Raw genomic sequence first — 21,988 nt, 5'->3', positions numbered from 1 at the left:
ACAAGTGCAGGGTCCTGCATGTGGGAAGGAATAACAGGCACCAGGACAGGTTAGGGGCTGCCCTGCTGGAAAGCAGCTCCACAGAGAAAGACCTTGGAGTGCTGGTGGACAGCAAGTTCTCCATGGAACAACAATGTGCTATTGTGGCCAAGAGAGCCAATGGGATCCTGGGAAGTATCAGGAAGGGTGTGTCCAGCAGGTCTAGGGAAGTTCTTCTACCTCTCTACTCTGCCCTGGTGAGACCACACCTGGAATACTGTGTCCAGTTTTGGGTTCCCCAGTTCAAGAGAGACAGAGACCTGCTGGAGAGAATCCAATGGATAGCCATGAGGATGATTAGGGGACTTGAGCATCTCCCCTATGGAGAGAGACTGAGATCCCTGGGGCTGTTTAGTCTTGAGAAGAGAAGACTGAGAGGGGATCTGATCAATGTCTATAAATATCTGAGGGTTGGGTGTCAAGTGGAGGGGTCCAGGCTCTTTTTGGCAGTTCACAGTGATAAGACAAGGAACAGTGGATTCAAACTAGAACATAGAAGATTTCACCTCAACATGAGGAGAAACTTCTTTACAGTGAGGGCAACAGAGCCCTGGAACAGGCTGCCCAGAGGGGTTGTGGAGTCTCCTTCTCTGGATGCATTCCTGTGCAGACTACCCTAAGTGATCCTGCTCTGGCAGGGGTGGTTGGACCTGATGATCTCTTGAGGTCCCTTCCAACCTCTGATATACTGTGATACCCAAACCTTAAATGTTTTCACTATGCTTTCATTTTCTGTTAAAAAGAATTGAAGCTATTTAATAATTAGATCTTATCTTTATCAGCAGAACTTAAAACAAATGTGCATTTGAAGAATTATCAGCATCATATTCATTCAGGTTTGCAAAGAACATGTAAATGTGGACAGACATGCTTGTTTCAAACTAAGTTCATCTAGAGAATGAAAGCATGGCACTGATTAACATTAAACATCAAAAGGGAGAAGGTTGCCAGTGGCCCACTCCAAAGTGGTTGCAGTATGGTTCACTTGGGCTACAGTTTGGTGTCTGGGAGAGTCAGGCTCATGGATGACTGCTAGCAAAGGAGAGAAGCTCCTTTCCTCTTGTTACTCACCCAGCCTGTCCTGAAGCCATCTCTGCTAAGCAGTCCATGGTAAAGCTTAGGGGAAAGAGATAACTTTTCTGGCAAGTTTTAAATTGCATCATTTCACAACGTGGTCTAGTAAAGACCACTACCACGAACTAAGGGGATCTATGTCCAACTGCAAGAATTGTGGGAGGTGGGAACAAAGGTGACATTTTTGCAGGTTGGTACACTGGCTTATTTGGTCACTTTAAGCCTCAGTGTTAGTGAAATCCCACACCAAAATTAGGGACTTTAAAAGTTTGTAAGATGAATACATTAACAGAGAACATGAGGGAAGAAAACATCCTCCTTCCTCCCTTACTTCTCAGACTATACAAACCTTGAGCTTCACATACCACAATTCGCAGAGCAAGCCAAAAGTGTACAAAAGGTAAATAACCCACTGGCTCAGTGGATGATAATCAGTTGGTTGCTATTATTACCCCAAGATGAAAACTGTATATGGATTGATTTCTGAACAGCTCACTTTTAGGCTGTGTATAGAGTTGATATATTGTATATACTGTAATACAACGTGTAAGCGTTTAATACAGTCTATAAGGGAGTCCCTTCTAATGCATGTTTCATAGTTTGAACATTTTTTTGAAAAGTCTAAAAAGTCTAAACTTCAGCTGTTTTGAGTTTATGTTTATGACTTGCTGATTATTTTTCCCTGTGCCTTGTCTAAAACCTGATGGGGGAAACCCTGCTTTTTTTTTTTTTTTTTTTTTTTTACAACTTTGTTGACAGTTTGTGCTATAACAGCTATGATATGATTGGGTTTGTGCCAAGCTGGGAAGTTCTGAGTGGAAACTTGTAGCCTTCTGTTTATAAAACCCTGGATTTCTGTCTTGCACAAATGCTCTTCTTCTATGGGAAGAAGGATTTTCTGTGATTCATAAAATATTATAAGCTTTGCTTTGAAAGGCACTGTGATTGATGGATGAAATATTGGGTGTCATAAGAAAAACAATCAGATCCCAGGAGAAGATTGAGTTCTGCTATCAGTGGGGGCCTCCTCAGCTATGACTGCAGTACAACACATGGTAACATGTGCCTCTTCCCCTTATGTTTCCTCTGTTTAGTCCCTGATAAATTTATTCCTAGCTGCTAGAAAGAAAAATTGCCTTTATAAACTGAAAGTAAGAATAGCCAATTCCATGTATTTGTTCAGCAATGGACAATTTACCCTTATACATCTGTCCTTATTTCTTATTTACGTATGAAAATCTGTTGTATCTATTCTGTAATATGCTGTATGTTAACAAAATTTCATAGTGCAGAACTGCAGAAGGGAAATAGGGATTTTCTTTGCTCTAGTTTTCAAGGAAAAGGATACTAAGCACTATTTTGATTTTGAAACCAACCTATTAGTGAAATATGCTATTATTTAATAGTTGTTATGTTTAGTGTACAAATGGATTTGTTTTATGGGACAATGTGTATGCATGAACACATAAAATGGTACACATAGCTCTGTGTACATTTCATCTGGGAGATTCCCATGCTTGAAACTTACTGAGAGCAAACTGATTCTTTACTTCTCAAGAGCCACTTTGCGTGTTTCCAGAGATCCAAGTATCTAAATGGCTTTATGGAGAATGTAAGCAAGAGTATGTGATCTCAATCCCTTTTGGAATGCACAGGTATCTACATCATAACAAACACGAAGGTCTGCAGTATTTGTTTCCAAGCCTCATCTAGAATTGAGCAAATACATTTGATTTCCTACAGTCAGAAAGGAAAGCACTATGAAAACAGTACATTTAATACAAAGGTGACATACCTGGGGGTTTAAATGTTCTCTTCAGTGTGTAGAAAGACGTTTCATAGATAGTTTTCAAATACCCAGGTAAAAGTAAATTTCTCTCAACATGCAGTGTTTCTCGTGAGAAAGCATGCTGTCTCTTCCCTCTCCTTGCAGGTCCCCCTGGAATTTTCAGTAGGAAGCAAGGTTAAAACGTGGGAAAAAAAGCATGCTTGGTACTTAGTAAGGAATTAATAGTTCTTGATTTTTCAAAATACAAAATATATTTTGTTTCCCAGCAAAATCTCATAATGTCTGTTCAGAAAAAGGAGCAGCTGCATTTCTCAAATGATGTCTCCTAAACCGAATATTCCTTTTATCCTTTTTCACCACTCTTGGCATTTCTGGGTGGGTTTTTGTTGTTATTTTAACAAGCAGTTCTTACTTGCTCTATTTTTTAATAATTAAGAAAGGAGTTGAACATAGAACTGGAAGTTAAAATCTGGGATTGCTGGGTTTATTACAGATGCCTACACAGTGACAACCCCTGGCGTGTGTGTGTGCGTGTGCATGGACGTTTTTAAATAAAAAGGGAAGCAGAGGTTTGCTCATTTGTTTGCCTATTGTGAAGCTGTCCTGCACCTTTCCACTCTTTTGTACTGGGGTGAAGGCTGCTGAATGGAGGCCTTGTGCCATTTGTTGATTTTAAACCTCACTGTTAATCCACAGGAACCTGCTGGTGTGCACAGCAGGAGAGCTGTGTGACAAGTGGAAGTCTGGGCGGGGGGGAGCATGGGGGGTCACAGGGGATAATAATCATTCAACCATCAGCCTTTGTCACCCTTAAGCCTAATTGTTACCCTATGCTGGTAACCACATTGAAGTGCTGGCCTTTTAAGTGTTTCTTCATTTTGCTTGGCACAGGCTTAGGGATAAGATCATTTATTGCTGGGTTTGCATCATATCAGGTTTGATGGAGTTTGTTTCATTAGCCCTGTTAACTTTCTGTGTCCCTTACAATAATTTGTGAGAGTCCAAAGTGGTGGAAGGGGCTGAATGGCAATAGTATGGCTGTTAACAAATTTTCCTCTGTCAGAAGCTAGATTTCAAACAGGCAGAAAGTTCTGCTGCTTGGCAGTTCAGCTGTCTTTTGGAGTCTGTGCCTGAGCAGTAACTGTTGATAGAGCAACTCGGATGTCTGAACTGCCCTTTATAAGGAGCAGCAGCAAGGCAATGTTCAAGCTGTGGTAGGATGGGGCAGTGGACAGCTTTGCCTGCCCCTTCACGTGTGGGCACAGGGCCATGTGTGTGCTTTCAGGTACCGACAGTAAACTTGGGAGGCGGAGAGGAGAACTAAACTATTTGAAAATGACAGAAAACCTTCAAGGTGAGATTCTAGCAATTGGGAACTGGTTCTTCAACTTTCCCTGCTAGTTACACATGCTGAAATTGCTATTGCACTTCCGTTTTCTTTGAAGAAGTTTGCATAGAAGCTGCTATAGTAGCTAAAGTGAAGCCTGAATCTAAACTTTTGCAATGGACAAGTATCTGCATGTGTGAAGTAAGCTTGTGTTGCAGGCTGGGGGATGGCATGGGGAAGGTCGTGTTGTTGCTCCCCCCCCCCATGTGGTTGGTGTTATGTTAGATGATTACCTAAGACTGCTGGGTCTTGTATAGGAAGGAAAGCCCCTAAGTTGCTAGTCCAGGCTTTGGAGCTACTCTTGATCAAAGAGACTTTCATTTCAATCCATTGGATGAAACATGCCTCCAGCAGATGCAACGACTACACTGTATGCTACAGCCTGATAGCCTGTTTGCACATTGTGCCAGCAGTAATGATGGTAAATCCATCATTCTTACAGGAGTCTGATTACACACATTATTACAATATTATTTTCAAGTCCAGTCTTCCACCTGGCTCATTACTTCATCAAAATGCTCAAAAATACATCGAGAGATGTAGGATGAGTGTTTTGACCACCTTGTGCTTGCTGCTGTTTTGCAGTTAAATGGGGTTATTTAAGAGTTTTGTTGTGGTTTTTGCCATATTCTGGTGGTATGACTCCCTACCGCTTGTCAGCATAGTGCTCTGCTCCCTGGATTTCTTTACAAACACTGGAGGTCATAGTGGTACCCATGCAGGCTTGACGCTTTCATCAAGAAGATTTAATTAGTAAAAGATTCTGATAAAATAACCCATAAGCATTCAGCTTTTGTATTTTCACCCTTCTCAGGTGCATATTCAGTTGTAGTTACTTAATCAGCTTCATAATTCTGTTACAACTGTTGTTGCAGGACATGTCTCAGGAAGGCTATGGAAGCAGATCTCAGCCCCCTATGGCCACCGGAAAGCCTAACCATGAAGACTTGAATCTAATCCAGCAAGAAAGACCATCAAGTTTACCAGTAAGAAATGAATGTTTGTTCAGTATTTTAAACTGAAAGCATTTCACATAGAATTTGTCTAGAATGAGCAGATGAGAAGTATTCAAAGAAGAAATATTAAATGAGGCTGATCACAAACTTGTTAAATACTTGATGAGAACAGACAGCTTGTATATGACTGGACTTTGCTTAGGCTTCTTCTGGTTCAAAACAGCACTAAATAGTGCACATGAATGTTTTGTGGTTGTGCACATGTGCATTTGCATAGAGGAAATGGACTGATATTTGTTTCTTGAGCTTTAGGAATTCCATACTTGCACAAAACAATTTGGTGAAGAAGAGACTTTTTTTCTGTGTGCTTTTGAAAGGATTTCAGTATCTTCTGGTTTAGAATACTGTTGCCAGGATTTATTTGCTCCAAATCCTGAGCACCAGTAATGAGTTTGATGCCTTAGTTCTGCTACTATCTACTACTACAGAGGTAGAAGCGTAGGTAGTGATTCTTGGGATAGGTTGATCTTTGGCTAGGAATTTGTTAGTTTTGGTTGAATTTATTAGTTTTTCTGGGCTCTATGCAGTCTGCTGTGGGAAAACTGCACATATTAATATATTTTGCAAAGACACCGCAGCTGCTTGCATATTTGAAGTGCTTATTTCACCATAATGGGCAAAGTATTCCCTAGCCTTGTCTCTGTGCTCTGCTTAGGATTTGGAGATTTTCTTGTTTGTTGGTAGTAAAACAGCATGAATTTAAATAAACTAGAGTATGTTCAGCTTAAATGGTGAAAACTTGTCATGAACTATGTGACCTCTGGCTTGGAATCATATCATAAACATCTAGGATATTTCCTGCAGTTCACTGGGTGTGTATTCATTTGCAGTTTGAGGGACCTCAATGAAGAGCTTCCCTTATCAAGAGACCAAATGTATTTGTGAAATCTGGTAGTGTGTTGTATGTTTTAAGTCTGCCACTTGGCACTATTGTCAATCCCTAAAAAGAGGGCAATAAACATCATCTTAGTATTATAAAGTTATATATCTTTGTCATGTAGGAGAGTGTATGTGTCACAGATTGTTTATATAACATTTGAGACATGAGTGTCTCAGGAGAAGCTATGGAAACCAGTGTGAGGAGAGAGATCCATTTGCTTTGAGCCTATTATTAATTTGACATTTTTTCACAAAACCTTTTTTAAAAGTATCTCTGAAAAGGTCTCAAAAATCATTGTGGGCAATTACTTTAAAATAGTAGCTACTGTGGACATTGAACTGTTTCACCAACAACTACCACTAAAACCATGGCCTACTAAACTACCCACTGAAAGCATGGATATTAGAAGGGACTTTTCACCTCTCAGTTTTTCATGAACATTTGCATAGGGGTAGAGATAAACTTAAGTTACTTATCAACTTATATTACGCTAATTTGCCTGTGTTGTTTCACAAATGGTTGTCCTACTTTTAATCCATGCTCTGTCCTACCTTCATCATGATATCTAAGCAGAGTATTGGGTATTATCTCTGTCCCTGAGTGTTTGGTATATTTAGTAGCTCATTATTATTATAGGTGTGAGTAAGCTGATAGTATTAAGAGTGAATGTTAACCATTTTGGCCACATGGCTTAAACTCTGAGCTGGTCCCAAATGCTGTTATTGTGAGGCTTCATTACTGAAAAGCTTTGATGTATAGCCAGAGTGTACTTCATGTACTCAAAACCCCTGTTGTTTGGATATGGAGGGGAATAGGAGGTATTTTTAATTTGTATTTTGTTTTGTTTTGGGGTGGGTGTTTTGGTTTTGTTTGTGGGGGATTTTTGTGGGTTTGTTGTGGGGGCTTTCATGTTTTGTTTTTCAAATTTAAAAACTGAAATCCTTCATATGTGGTGACAAGGCTTTTTGTATGTGTGGTGAACATGATAAATACTTTAATATAACTCGATTTGGGATATGGATGTCTTGACCATATGAAAATGGTTCCCTGGAGCAAGAGAGTTCTGTATTCAGTTTTGAATTGCTTATGAATACCTGTAATTGTTATCCCTTGTTTTCAAGGTAATGCTGTTCTTCACAACAGTAGTCAGTAAGTTGTCCTTGTACAGTGAATCTGGAAATTATAGCAATGGTGTTATACTTGTAATAAAATTTGGTTATGTTTTGTTTCATGGTATTCTGGTATTTACACAATTTGCCCATTAGCTTTTTATTTCTCTAAGGGCATTGTGTAAAATCACAGCAGCTACATAGCAAGCTTATACAAGTGTCTAAAAACAACAAAAGAGATGTAATTCTAAATGGTGAATTGTGTTCTCTGATGTGGCTTTGAAAAAAGACTTTCCCTTTGATGGATCTGAAGAGGAGCTGACCACTTTCTGTGGCACTGAATGCTGGCTTGTGTCATCCATTGGGGGAGTTTTTTCAGCAGGTTTGTGTCACAGTAAGCACAGCTCAGTAGTTGTTCCGTTTCCTTCACACATTGTATATAAAAGTCCTGACATGAATGTTCCCATAAAGTTCAAAGCGGACAAATTTGTAGTGTGGGATCGTAACAAATGGCTACAAACAAAATATGGCTTTATTAGCTACTTCTAGTGGCCTGTCAAATTATATACAATGCTTGCTTTCCTTTTCATAACTGCTCTGATATGTGGAGAGTTTGACCTATGGGTCTCTGACCACGTGGAGTCACTGAGAGCCCAAATTAAAAGTTGCACAGAACAGTGCTCTGAGTGCTTTTGTTGGGGTCACAATTACAAGGAAATCTCGAGCTTTTGAGAAAACATGGGAGTTAGGTACTCTGTGAAGGAAAGGAAGTCATAAACAGAAACTGCTCCCTATTAGAGTGGAGGAATAAAGGGGGAGAGTCCAGAATGAAATTGTCTGAAAGACAGCTACTAAAGAATATATTTATTGAGACTTAAGGGATAGTTGCAAAATTCAGAATTCTGTTGTTGTGAGAAGGCTCACAGGACAAAACTTACGAATTACATACCTGCAAATTTGTTGTTTCGGGAGGAAACAACAAGGAGATTGTGAGCCATAGCCTGTGTGTGTCTGTGAAGACAAATCCTGTATTTTGTCTTTAATGAGGAATCTTGAAAATGTTCAGTGTGTTTTTTTCAATTGTGTTGATAGAATGAAGAGCAGAAAACACAGATTATTTTTTCTTTTTTATTGTAATGAGTATGAAAGCAATTTCAGATAGGCATTGGTGGGTTTGCTAGTACTTCCTTTGTTTTAATAAGCTGCTTTTTTGCCTACTGTCAGGTGTGCTTGTTTGAGGTGTGAGGTCAAAGGGCCTACCTAAAGTTGCCATGCTTTTGAAACACAAGTTTCTGCTAAGTTTTTCTTGTGCAACCTGCAGGTAAAGTTCTGTTGTAAGGCAGGGCAACTGCAGTGCTGCTGTGTGCCCCACCATGTGCTGGCTGTGCTGTCCCATCTCCTTCACTGTCACTCCTGGGACTGGCAGGTGAATCTCACTTGGGGAATTGAGCCGGATGAGAAATAATCACTCCTTATTTGAGAGTTAGTTTTTGACTGAGTTGCTGTGTAATTAAATGGGCATCAGTGAAAGAGGAGGTGGAAATCAGAAGCTGTCATGGGAAGGGGGACAATGGGGGACTGCAGCTTTGACTTTAGTCATGTGTTAAAAGATTGTAAGACCTTTTTGGAAGGATTTAAGATGCTGTTATCCTGTCAGCTGAGACATGGTGGTACAGCAGGTCCCAGTGTTCACAGTCAGGCCCTGCAGCAGTCATGGAGCCCCAGACAGACAGAAGACAGTTTCCTTCTTTTTTGTATCGCAAAGTTTTCTGCCAGTTTATATCCCTGGGCTGTTTAATACAGTCAGTGATTGCAAGCCTGGAACTGTGAGCATGCACAGCTGGAGGCTGCAGGGAAGGTGGCCCTCAGCTGCATTGGTATAAACTGTAGGGAAATTGTGGCCTTAGCCTTGCAACTTAGCTCAGGTTCATCTTGTGTTTACTGGAGGTTGTGACTGTTGAAGGCAGAAGGTTGTGTCTGGAGTTGAGTTGAGGGCACTGCTGCTTTACTAGGTCACTCAGAATTCTGGGTTCATGGGTTAATTCTGTGATGATAGGACTAGGGGGAATGGAACAAAAATAGAAATGGGTAGATTCAGATTGGATGTTAGGAAGAAATTCTTCACCATGAGGGTGGTGAGACACTGGAATGGGTTGCCCACGGAGGTGGTGGAGGTCCTGTCCTTGGAGGTTTTTAAGGCTGGATGTGGCTCTGAGCAACCTGATCTAGAGTGAAGTGTCCCTGCCCATGGTAGGGGCATTGGAACTGGATGATTCTTGTGGTCCCTTCCAACCCTAACAATTCTATGATTCTATATCAGTTATTCACTGGGGCTTTTCAGAGGCAGAGTAATTTCTATGCAAAACAAAAATAGTGGCCAGGAATGGAGGTAGAGTGCTGCTTGTATGTTGTGCAGTGGTTTGACCTGAGACATTTGATTGTCATTCCGTAACATCCATAGTTATATGACCTTCAGTGTCAGGTAGGTCTCAAATAATACATACTGTTGCTTGGACAGATAAACATTTTAAGATGCCAGTTGTCTTCTTTTATTATGATTGGTACTGTGGAGAACTGTATATCAACAGTCCCTTCCTGATTTTATTAACTGTTTCACAGTTCTGTTTTACCTCATTTTAATGAGCCTCTAAAGAATGTTTCATGTGCTGGGCAGTCATTTCTCTGGTCAACACACTTTTTTCATTGTGGAAGGATTAGATTCCATAGGACTTCTGTTGAGAACTAGTAGTGAACTAAATTCTAAATACAAGTATAGCAGATATACTGGGCTCATGGAACAACATCATTTCAGATGCATCTTATAATAGGTTCAGGCTGTGAGGATGGTTTGGGAACCCACATTCCCTTGTCTCACTTGTAGAATATGCAGTAGCTTGGAAAGTCATCTTGAGCAAACACTGCTCCCTGAACAAATGCCTTTAATGGGTGAAGTCTTAATAGACTACAAAAATAGTTTCCAGCATTATTTGAAAAACTGTGGTTGAGAGTTAGCAAGAGATAATTTTTCTTTTCTCAGATGTTAAACTACTGGGACAAGAGACACTGGTGACATTTATACAGAACTTAGTCCAGTAAGCCCTAATTGTGATCAAAGTTGTCGGCACTACCATAGTATAAAAGTTAATTACCACTGTAGCCTCTTTTGTTAAGGAGAGGTGATGCAGAAACCCTATTTTTTGATAGTCATTGTTGGATTCTTTACAGGTAATCAAGTTAGAGAGTTTGATATAAATAAGTGCTTTTTAAAAAATCAAAACTATTGCTTCTGATTTGAGAAAGGATGAGGGATAAAAATAAACAAACATGTGAGTGGATTCTTGGGAATTCTTAGGAGGGAAGTGCAGTTCTTAGCTGATAGATGCAGGTACAGTACATATGTGTGCTACATAGCAATTTGGTCCTGTATTTATTTGTTTCTATTCATGTGTCCGTCTGAAAATAACTGCTTGGGAGTATATTAAACCATGATCAAGAAAGAATGTGAGTATGTAATATTTGAGAACTAAATTATCATTTTTTTTTTACATCAAACAGGATAAGACTGGTATGCCTCCTTCCTACTTTCCCTTCTTTTTTCTGCAATGTTGTAAAATAAATGAATGATCTTGTTTTCCTTTGTTTGGGTCAAGAAATTTTAGCTGAAAATTGTTACTCTGTGAAAGAATATTATTGACTCAACAAGCTTTCAATTTTCAGTGAATAACACTCCCACCCTCTAGCTTCAGGAACATGTGGTGCATGCATTCTGTTTTAAAGTACAGACTGTAATTTAAAACTGAGGCAGTTTGATGCCCCACTGAACTTTGTTTAAGCCTGGAATAAAAGGAAAAAAAGCTTCAAGTTGCAAAGAAGTGACTAAGCTTTCTCAAAGGCTTCTCTTAGCCTTTATGCACAGTGTTGGCAAAACTTGCTATGTTTTCCATGCCATTTTAATTCTAGATTAAGTGCCATTGCTAGTTGGTTGGGTTTGTTTGCTTTTCTTGCTATTCCACCTAGTAGCAAGAACAAATTTTATACCACACATGTACCAAGTGTATCTATTTGACTGTGTCTCTGAAGTGCCAAACATGTTCTTTTGTTGATGATGGTGTGCCTATGGATTCCATACATGGCCTCATGTTTGTGTCCTGGTGTCGATCAGAGTAGTGGGTCAGATCCAGTGAGAGCCACAATTGCACTGACATGGGTGACGTTATCAGGGGGTAAACTTATATTTTGTATGTCACTGAAAATCTTAACCCACTCAGTGTTCGTGCAAGTTTTACATTTGACTTCAGTGAAGCCAGGATCTCATGTAGGTGATCAAATGGAGTCACTGTCTGAGAGTCAACTTGTACGTTCAGTTTAAGTCCCATTTTTGGGGAAAAGTACGGTTAAAGCAGTGCAGAGCAGCCCCGGGCCTATGTTGTTCATACAGCGTTAAACTGAAACATAGAAACCAAAATTGTTAATTCTTGAATTACGTATTCTTGCTATTAAAATTAAAATTTGTAATGTGAATGGAATGGAAGGTACTATTGTTAATATTTTGTTTGTGCTTTACAACATTACTTGATTTTGCTTGATAGATTGAGAAATATTTAGTCAGACCTCTATACATAACTTATGTGGGAAACCTGCTAAGGGATTATAGATCCCAGTAGTGGTTAAGGTTGCAAAAACTTATATTTGAATAAGCCAATGTTGTCCTAAGTGGAATACTGAAATATTAATAGCTTTTCTCCTGTAATGTTTTTGAAGCCATGAGGAGTTACATCAACATGTTTTATACCTCCAAGTACCAGGGCAATATTAATGCCCATTAGAAAAATAAGAAACTAGATTTAGTGTGGGTGGTTGAAGTATTTCCCCTTTCCTTCCCCACCCTGCCCCTCTCCAGTTGTTCCTTCCCACAAAGGCTTCTTCCTCCATAACCAAGGCAACTGAGCTATGCTTCTGGTAACCCCTCAACAACCAAAGCTTGTCATTTTAAATGAGAGGCCAGCTGAAAGCCCCTAAAGTTACTTCAATATGCAAGGCCATAAATAGGAGCAGCACGGGTGCCTCTGAGTGGTGCCTCAAAGGCACGTACCTGCACTAACTGTCCTTTCAATCTGCCTAAATTTCCAAGTCAATGCCTTTAGGTTTTTTTTTTGTTTGGGTTTTAATTATTATCTTTTTAGCATTTTACACAATGGGTGTGCATAATTGTAGTGTGTATAAAAGAGTGCATGTCTTACCTGCTTGGTTATTTGTAAATTTAGAGTTGATAGCATACTATAAATTCCAAAACTTAATATATTCACTGCTGCATGTCTCTTATTCATGCCTCTGTGAACATTTGGATTACAACACAGAAAGTAAGACAAAAGAGTATTACTCACTTGAATACCATTTTGGGAAGTACCTGAGACACTGTAAACATTCTTGCTTTTATTTTTACCACATGTATTCCTGTAAGATAGGATTTTTTTTTTCCAGAATGACTCCTTCACTTGTGCTCACCAACCGTTGTGAAGTGTGACCTCAGCTTCATAACCTTGACTAAACACAGTAACTCATACTGGCCAACACATCCAAAGCCTACCAGTAGATCGCTTTTGTTTTTCTCTTCTTTCCATTCCAGTTTACTGGGATTATGTTGGCTTCTGGTGTTATTGTTGCAGCCTTCATGTAAGAAATAAAGAAAAAAACAAAACCCAAACAAAATGAAAAAAAAAAATCAAACAAAAGGAAAATTACTAGTCTTTGATGTGAAGCTCACATCAGAGAGGTCCTGGCCCACTTGCTGTTTCTGTGTAAGCAGATGTTTGTGCAGTCACGGTCAATAGTGTTAACACTACACCAGGTTTCACAGTGCTTTGATTGTCTGTCGTATATCCATAATTGCTGGGGATTATAGGCACCATCACAGTGCAAACAGGAAGTGTGTGCAGTGTATTACTTGTTTTGTAGTACTGCTTTGGAATCCTGAATAAAGTCAGTCTTTTAATGTGTAGTGTAAGACACTCACCCATTATGCTTTATTTTTTTTGAGGTTTGAAACAAGTTTTTAAATTTCTCTGAAGTGTGTTTTATTAAAACCTACTGTCTTAATGCTTAAACCTCTGAAATTTTCCTTCTTTTGCTGGAGCCATACATCTTAGATTCACAATGAATTAAGACAACAACTCATGGTGACTTTTTACAGAATCTGTGCTATGTGTGAAAAGTGCTTCTGAAGTGCGTTACAAGTAAATAGCCTTCTGTTATCAATTTACCTTTAAAAAAAATTAAAATGTATACATGTACACACTAAATGAGGATGAGTCCTGCATGTCTTTGAAAGCACTATAACAGTTTTCCTTAACTTCATGCAGATTATTCTGTGCCATTTCCCATACAGTTTCAGACACAGTTCTGCTGCCACAGGTCTTTATAAGAGAGGGTCCTGTTTGAATCAGCAGTGTAATTTCAAGGGCTGAACCATCACAGTGCATTGAAATCAAGATAGAAAAGCTTGATAACATCAGGAAAACACTGCTTTCAGTTACCAGTGTTTAGGCCTCTTTCCTTCCATGCAACAATTGCAGATGACCCATTTAATCTTCTCAACCTGTGAAATGAGACAACTTGTGTTAAATTAGAGTTAGGACCTCTATTTTGAGGCACATTTGTGTAATTACCTTAGTATAGGAAAAATATGCCAATCTGGATAATTTATTTCACATTATAGTTAAATGGCATGAATTTGTAACGGAATGTGTACTGTTTGGTTTAGTTTGTGTTTTTGTGTGCCTTTTTTGTTTTGGTTTGGTTTTTTGTTTGGTTGGTTGAGTTTTTTTTGGTCCCTTGTTAAGGAGGAAATTCACTTAATAGTTATCTTCCACCATACCATTGAAGTTATCATTTTGGGAAGTAATATAAAGATAAGCATACATGAGAGTTTGTATTTTTATGTTTGCATGTAGTAATATGTTATGCATCAATAAGCTTTAGTAAGCTTTGCTGAATAGTAGTGGACCTAGTTGAGAGAACAAAGCTTGTTTCATGCCATAGTGTATGACACATTTATAGTATCATAGATGCTGAGTGTCTTATACAAGAAAGAGTTCTAAAACATTATGATTTTTGTTTCTTAAACTGAAATCTATGCAATGGCCACTGCTTTTTGTTTTGGTTTGGTTTTAAAAGGTATGAAAATAAAGGAACTGAAAGTGATCTGAGATTTTTAGGCCCACTTGCTAAAATCAAAATAATTCTAGCAAGATTGTATAGGCATATAAAGTGGTGTATGGATTAAGTACAGACACTGGCCATAGTGAGCTAATTCATTATGGCATGGGATAAAACAATGCAAACTGTTATCTTCTGGGTTTTGACTTCTTGTGATCTGAAAGCCTTACTATTTTTTCATATGATACTGCAGTGTAGATGGAAGAAAAACTCTGGATTACCTCTTTCCCTTACTTAATTTACAGACCATGTCAAGATTTTAATGATAGGTCTTAATGAAAGCTTCATAAAAACATAATTCTTTCCATCCTGTTTATCATTAGACACCAAAATGATAGAGAAAAGTGCTGAAAATTGCACTGAACAACTTCAGTGTTCTTCACTTTTATTGAAAAAAGGCTAGAAAATCTAAGAATCTGTGGTGTTTTGTTTTGTTGTTTTTCTAAGTATCATCTCATAGTTGTGGCTTCATTTGGATTCTCTCATAGTCTGTTTTCTCTGCAACTATTCCTTTCCTTTGTTTTGCTGCTGCCTTTAAAGAACACTTAGGAGGGCTGTATATACACACTACTGGTATTTTAAAATGATTGCTGATTCTTCCTGCACAGCTCATTAGACATTTTTCTCCATTGGAAATCATGGTAACAGCCTTTTTGTTTCCATTCTGAGGTATGATGAAGTACAAGGACTTCTCTGGCTCTGGAAGTCTTTGGCTGCTTCTGAACAGAGGGTTATTCTATTGCTTAGGCCACAGTTCAGTGTGAGAGGGGCCATTCAGTCTACCTGCAGAGTTGTCTTTCTCCTCTGCAAAGAAACAGAGGTTAGGTACCAGATCCTATCAAATGCTGATAAATGTGCCCACTCACATACATACACTTAACAAACATTTTAGCTTTTTAATTTTTGCCAGTTAAAACCAGTGATTTCTAGAGCCTACCTCTTAATACCTGTATTTGTAGCAGTACAGGTCAAATTGAAGTCAGTCCTGTTAAGTCCTTCACCTTATTTTTTGCCAGAAAAACAAACTTTCCCCTCTTACATAATAATTTTGATCACTTGACCTCCATTTCCATGGAGATGTGATCAGAGGGCTACAGTCAGCTAGCCACGCAAGCTGGGAACTTTCTTTTGTCACTCAAAGTATGCAACGAAAGTACAGATTTGAAGAGTAATTAAAGGACCTATAGATTGACAAGTATTTTCCCCCCACCACCCACATCCATTAAAAATATAATTTGGAAACCAAACGTCATCAGCTATGCAAAAAAAAAAAAAAAAAATCAAAAATGTGTTTATTTAAGAGGAAGACAAAGCAAAACCAAACCCACTTATTTCTTTAGTCTTTAATTTCTAAAATTACTACTTTTTGAGCAATCAAAGACATTTTGTATACCCTTCTATGTATAAATGAATTTACCACAGACTCCTGATTTGCATAGCTTACTTTAGATGACATGGACTCAGTTTTGACAAAAACTGAATTTTGTAGTTCAAAGAACTCATATATTTATGATTAAACATGTGCAGAGTGGGCAGCTAATGCTCCTCCTAGTGTGGGTTACTCATTCAGAGTCACGCTCAGGATCCAGCTCACTCTTTTGAGAGTTGTGTACCTCCCGGTCGCATCAGGCTGAGTGACAAAGCCTAAGAGCAGGTGCTGGCCCACTTTTGTGCCTTGGTCTGGGAGAATGTGGTTCTGGGACACAGTGTATGGTGTGCGTTTCTGCTCTCTTGGCAGTGCCCATGGCCTTCAGCTAAAGGGCTGACATGTAATCTTAGACTGAAGTGCTTGCATGGGTGGTGGGTTTGTTTGCTGGCTAACTAACATGCTTTGTATCACTGTATTTGAGGTTTAGGCCTCTGAACACCTCTGGGCTGTCAGGTGGGAAGGTGCCTTTCTGGTAAGTATACAAAAGCTGATGGTACTTGGTGACCTGACGAGAGGGAACCAAAGTGTTCACTTTTGCAGAACAGGGTTAGGTTTAGGGATCATGATATTTCTATCTTGATTTTGGCACACGACTGTAATGCTGTGGGGAACATGGCACCTAGAAGAACACTCAGAGTCAGTTAAATGGATTTGAAAAACAAAATGCATCCAGTCTAGAATTCATGGCAGCGCACCATGCTATTGCTAAAATACCAGGCACACTCTAGAGATTGACTTCTAAGTGGATATTTTTTTCACATTTAGTAAGAGCATATTGATGAGACAACAGCATATAAGCTGTGTTAATGTAAATTTTTTTTCTGCCCTTATAATTACTCTTTTATTGCAATTATCCACATAGTGGCAAAATTTGAAAGTGATCTTTCTCCTTACCTGTGAGAATTTTCTCCACTGAACCAATCCTGCAAGTATCCCTACTCTTTTCATGTAGGACTCCCGAAAAAAAGTGAAAGCGACTTCTGTTATAGTTGTTGGAATGGCACTATAAAGCTAAAAGCATGTTGATTTAGCAAATTCGGGTTCTCGCTCTTAGGCCGCCCGCCGCTCTCCCCCTCACCCCCCGCCCTCCCTCCCCGGCAAAGGCAGCGATAGAAGCTCTAGGGAGGTGGTTTAGAGAGTCCTTGGGAGCGATCATCCTTCCCCGGAGCCCCTCGGACTTGATGGAGGGGAAGGGCGGTGGGTGCCGTTCCTGCTGGTGCAGGGCAAGAAGCGAAGACGGCAGGCCAGGGTCTCGCACTCTGCGCCTTTCCCCCAGGCCGGGAGCCGGCGGGGGCTCCCCCGAGGCCGAGCGGGCGGCGGCTTAGGCCGCCTCGAAACCGTCCTGGGCATTTTTATAATTGATCATCAGCTGACACCGCCCGGGCAGAAAGCTCTCACCGCTCCCTCTGGCTGCTGCAAGTCTGAAATTACATCTTTGTCTTTGAAGTCGGGCGCACTGTTAGCGTCGCCATGGCGACGGGGCGGGTAATGGCCTTCGCCGAGCGGAGGCTGGTATTTAGCGCTGAGCGCGCCCTGCACAAGGCCTCGCTCTCCAGAGCGGTTACTGAACTGTCCCCTCTTAGAAAATGTTTAAAAATTGCGTTTTCGCATGGCCTTACCAGATTAATAGTCATGGTTTATTTCGTTTTAACTGCAAGGATAAAAGCGTTATTCCATTAAATGGGTAGCCTTCCCCCCGCCCCCTTTGGTTTATGCATTATTAACACAAGCTTTCCTGTTTTGCTTGTAACATTTTATAGGCTCTTTCAAACATGTAGTCAGATTTGCTCTGTTGCTCTTTTATTTTTCAGGACTTAACCCCTTCTCTCCTTGATCGTGGCTTCAAAAACCTGGAGGAAAGGCTCTCACAGCTCAGATTTGTCCCATTTAATGTGTTTAAAAACAGAAAAAGGTTTTCGTTTTTTTTTTTTACTGTTTTGAAGAATTCTACCTTTTTTGAAGCATTCTACAGAGGGATGCAGATGGATCTGTTCTTGTCATTTAATTGAAGCAGATGCTGAAGTGAGCACACATGAGCCTTGATAGTGTTGTGAAGAGTTTGAGTCAAGGAGATATTTTGGTCTTGCATTTTAATTTGTGTGCCCGTCTTCTCTTCTGCCTTTACTGTTGTCACCCCACTGTACGTGCTGTGTTTTGTTGGCAGCCTTCAAAAGAGAGGCACCTTGAGGTTGAAGGACTGGGAACCAAAAAATCCAGAACAATCCTGGGGCCATGCTATTTATCCTCACTGCTTTCCTCATTAACATGGAGCCGGTGAAATACATCTAGACCAGTGATATTATGAACACAAACTGCAGGCTTTATTTCACTTTTCCAGTGCTCTAAAATATAGCTTTCATTTTAGTCTCTAGTAGGAGGCATATATCCGAGTGAACTCAAGTGTTATGGATACAGGGATTCAGTCATCCCTACTGTCTCAAATGGTGTCTCTATTAAAAACTTGGGAGGCTCACAAGCAAAACTTCGTAATTTCCCTCCCTCCCACCCCCCATTGTTTTGTTTTTTGTTTTTTTTTCTTTTTCTTTCAAACTGTGAATTTGTTGTTACAGTGTTATAGGGTGTGTACTGGCACCTTGCCTCGTCTGTCTGTATGCATCACAGATCCTGCTCTCCTAAATGCTTTTAAGGACATCTTGGGCAAAGGCAAATACCCCTCAATTTTTGTACTCTTGTTATTGATGTTGATGTACATGGTACTTCTTGTGGGATGGACTTTCAGCTTCTGGACATAGGCCCAAAACTTTTGAGATTTTTTTCACCTACCGGTGCTCCCTGCTCTCAACAGGGAGGTTGTGCTTGCAGAGCTCTTGCTGTCCCCTCACTCATCCATCTTCAGCACTTGGTGTCTCAGCCTCTGTGTTTGCTCCTGCATGCAGCTTTTCAGATGCTTTTGGTAAATAACTGTTGTAGTGTGGTGGGCTGAAATTCCCCTCCCACAATAACAACTCCAGACTAGCTCAGTTCAGAAGCAAATGAAGCTGCCTTTTACAAGCAAAACTACAATCTATAATGAAGTGCAATTAATATGTACAAATACACACTATTCACAACATTTACAAATATGTACAATTAACAGAAAAACACAACAAAGACCCCTGGCCCCAGAGGGGCCCTGCTTCTTCCCCCCACCCCGCCTTCCCAGAGCTAGCAGGCATAAGGGGAAGAAAAGCCAAGAAGCAGAGAGGTTGTTAAACTTAGCTTTTCAAGGTCGGTATGCGGGTGTGTGCTATCTCCAAAAGCCAGAAGAGAGACACAGACTGGCCAGCAGAGAAACACCAGACAGAAAGACAGAGAGACTGCCTGTACTTTGTTTTGAGTACTGACTCTTAAACATTTCTATCTCTCCAGTGGAAGTGTTTACAATAATCATTATTTTGCTTTCTTACACCCAATTGTGATTTATTTACATTCTTTCACTTTTCTGCTCGAACTCTGTGAGAAGAAATTAAAGGTATAGCTGTAAAACCATCACAATAACACTGCTTCTCAAGCTCAAGTGAAATTCTCAGGAAGGCCCTGAGGTAGATTCAAGATGGGCAGTCAGCCTAATTCCCTGACCACCCAAGACCAGCATGAGGCCCATCCCTACTCCTGGACAACAGCAGCTGTGGTCTGTGTTGTGGCCCAGTGTGGAGTTTTGTGGTAGTGTTGGTGAATGTGACAATAACATTCTTTTTTTTTTTTTTAAGGTTTTTCTTTTATGTATGTGTTTTTTAAGAGTCTGTTTAAATATTAAAAAACCCCCCCACCCCCCCGAGTAGTTCTGGGAAGTCTGCTCCAAGTGGGGATACACTATTGCATACATAAACTAGGTTGGACTAGGGTTTTTCTCTCATCTCCCGGGTTTGTTGGTATGAAGTTAATCATTTGAGTTGCGTTCTCCTTAAATCTGCAAATTCTGGTGAAATTAGACAAAACAGTTTACATTACATTAATAAGAAATTACTAATTGCTTATAAAACAGGCATATCTTTATCCACAGAGGGCTTTTTAACGTTGCTGCTTACTCTTTTTTAATCACTAAATAAAGATGTCCCAGCAGTCACTGCGTGTGAAACCAAAACCTGGATGTGGACAAAAAGCAAACACACTATGCTAATTTTTATTAGCATATCCTATCTCCTAGAACATTTATTTTTTCATCTCCTTGTAAATTGATTTTTCACATGCTTGTGACTGATATTTGATCTGTGTATTTGTAGTAACTGACTTAGGTAAAAGCCAGATCTCAGATCTCCCAACATGAATGCATTATGGAGGTGACCTGGTGGGTCTGTAGTTAAGGTTGTACTGAGTTTTCGCTTAAAACGATGTTTAAATCCCTTAATTAAACATTAAAACTTGCATGAATTCTCAAACATGGACTGTTTCAATAAAGAGGATAAACTTTAATTATTTAGGTACTCAATGTTCTTCTTAGTGCTGTATTTGCAGAATTCAGAACAACTTAAAATTATCCCTTCCTCAGGTTTTTCTGGAGTTCCTGGTATTTTCACTTTCTCCATTCTTTTGGCTAAGCCTTTCATTGCTGCAAGTTGTCATATCTCTGACTGGCTAAACTATGACAACATAAAATGATTTAACTAAAACCAGTTCAGCTTTAATTGTAATAATGCACAATACAGAAGAACATACAGAAAAATAAGATAAGAAAGGTCTATATATTGTATTAGGTTTTGCCGTGGGAATAAAACAATATATTGGTTATTTGTAGCTCAGACCAGTCTTTGACACCAAGGATTTGGAATGAAAAAAAAAAAAAATTCTCTAGAAACCGGTGTTACACATATAAACAATATCTATATTCAGACCCCTTAGGCTCCAGCTATTCCTCTAACTAGCTGGAAATCAAGACAAAATGGAGGGAAAAAAAAAGCCCTACTCCTCATGGTCTGTGAAAAGCTGGGTCTTTTAAGCTAGGATCTGTGTTTTCCCATTGTTTTCAGTTGACTGCCACTGTGGTCACGTATGCTTATTAGTTCAGGGCTCCTGTCCATTGAAACACCACAGCTAGTACTTTTAAATTGGGTTTTATTTATTAATTTATTTTTATCATTGTCCAGTTATCAGCAGCAGCTAGGGTCTGCAAAAATAGTTATTATTACTATGAGAAAACATCATTTCAGAGTATAATAGTTCAAATTACTTATTAATTTGAAGAATTGCTTATTGGTTTAGGCATTGGATGAAAACTAAAATTCACAGGAAGTCCTTGTTGTCTCCAGTGTAGTTCTCAAAGATCTTCTAGTGCAGGGATCGACATGTTGAAAGGGTTTGTTGCGTTTACACACTACAAGGTTCATGTGGAAAGTCACGGTGAATGGTGCCACATCCAGCTGGCAGCCTGTCACTAATGGTATCCACCAGGGATCAGTGTTGGGCCCAATCCTGTTCAATATCTTTATTGATGATCTGCATGAGGGGATTGAGTCCACCATTAGTATGTTTGCAGACAACACCAATTTGGGGGCAGGTGTTGATCTGTTAGAGGGTAGGAGGGCTCTGCAGAGGGACCTTGACAGGCTGGACAGATGGGTGGAGTCCAGCATGATCACAGTTAAGTCCAAGTGCCAGGTGCTGCACTTTGGCTACAACCCCATGCAGCGCTACAAGCTTCACACAGAGTGGCTGGAGAGCAGCCAGGCAGAAAGGGACCTGGGGGTACTGATTGACAGCTGGCTGAACATGAGCCAGCAGTGTGCCCAGATGGCCAAAAAGGCCAATGGCATCCTGGCCTGCATCTGGAGTACTGTGGCCAGCAGGAGCAGTGAAGTCATTCTGCCCCTGTACTGAGCTCTGGTTAGGCCACACCTTGAGTACTGTGTCCAGTTCTGGGCTCCTCAGTTTAAGAAGGACATTGAGATACTTGAATGTGTCCAGAGAAGAGCAATGAGGCTGGTGAGAGGTCTCAAGCACAAGCCCTGTGAGGAGAGGCTGAGGGAGCTGGGGGTGTTTAGGGTGGAGGAGAGGAAGCTCAGGGGAGACCTCATTGCTCTCTACAACTACCTGAAAGGAGGTTGTAGACAAGT

At 40.0% G+C, this 21,988-nt stretch overlaps 1 protein-coding gene across 1 annotated transcript in view; it reads left to right on the top strand.

Moving 5' to 3' along the window:
* The window catches only part of ARID1B (AT-rich interaction domain 1B), a 335,100-nt gene that overhangs the window by 99,924 nt on the left and 213,188 nt on the right, over positions 1-21,988 (top strand). The window contains 1 exon segment of the mRNA XM_054394179.1: positions 5,165-5,275. Within this exon segment, the coding sequence (XP_054250154.1) occupies positions 5,165-5,275 (111 nt within the window).

The sequence above is a fragment of the Indicator indicator genome, chromosome 2 (assembly GCF_027791375.1).
Source record: "Indicator indicator isolate 239-I01 chromosome 2, UM_Iind_1.1, whole genome shotgun sequence".
NCBI classification, from domain to species: domain Eukaryota; kingdom Metazoa; phylum Chordata; class Aves; order Piciformes; family Indicatoridae; genus Indicator; species Indicator indicator.
This window is presented reverse-complemented; position numbering and strand designations above follow the sequence as displayed.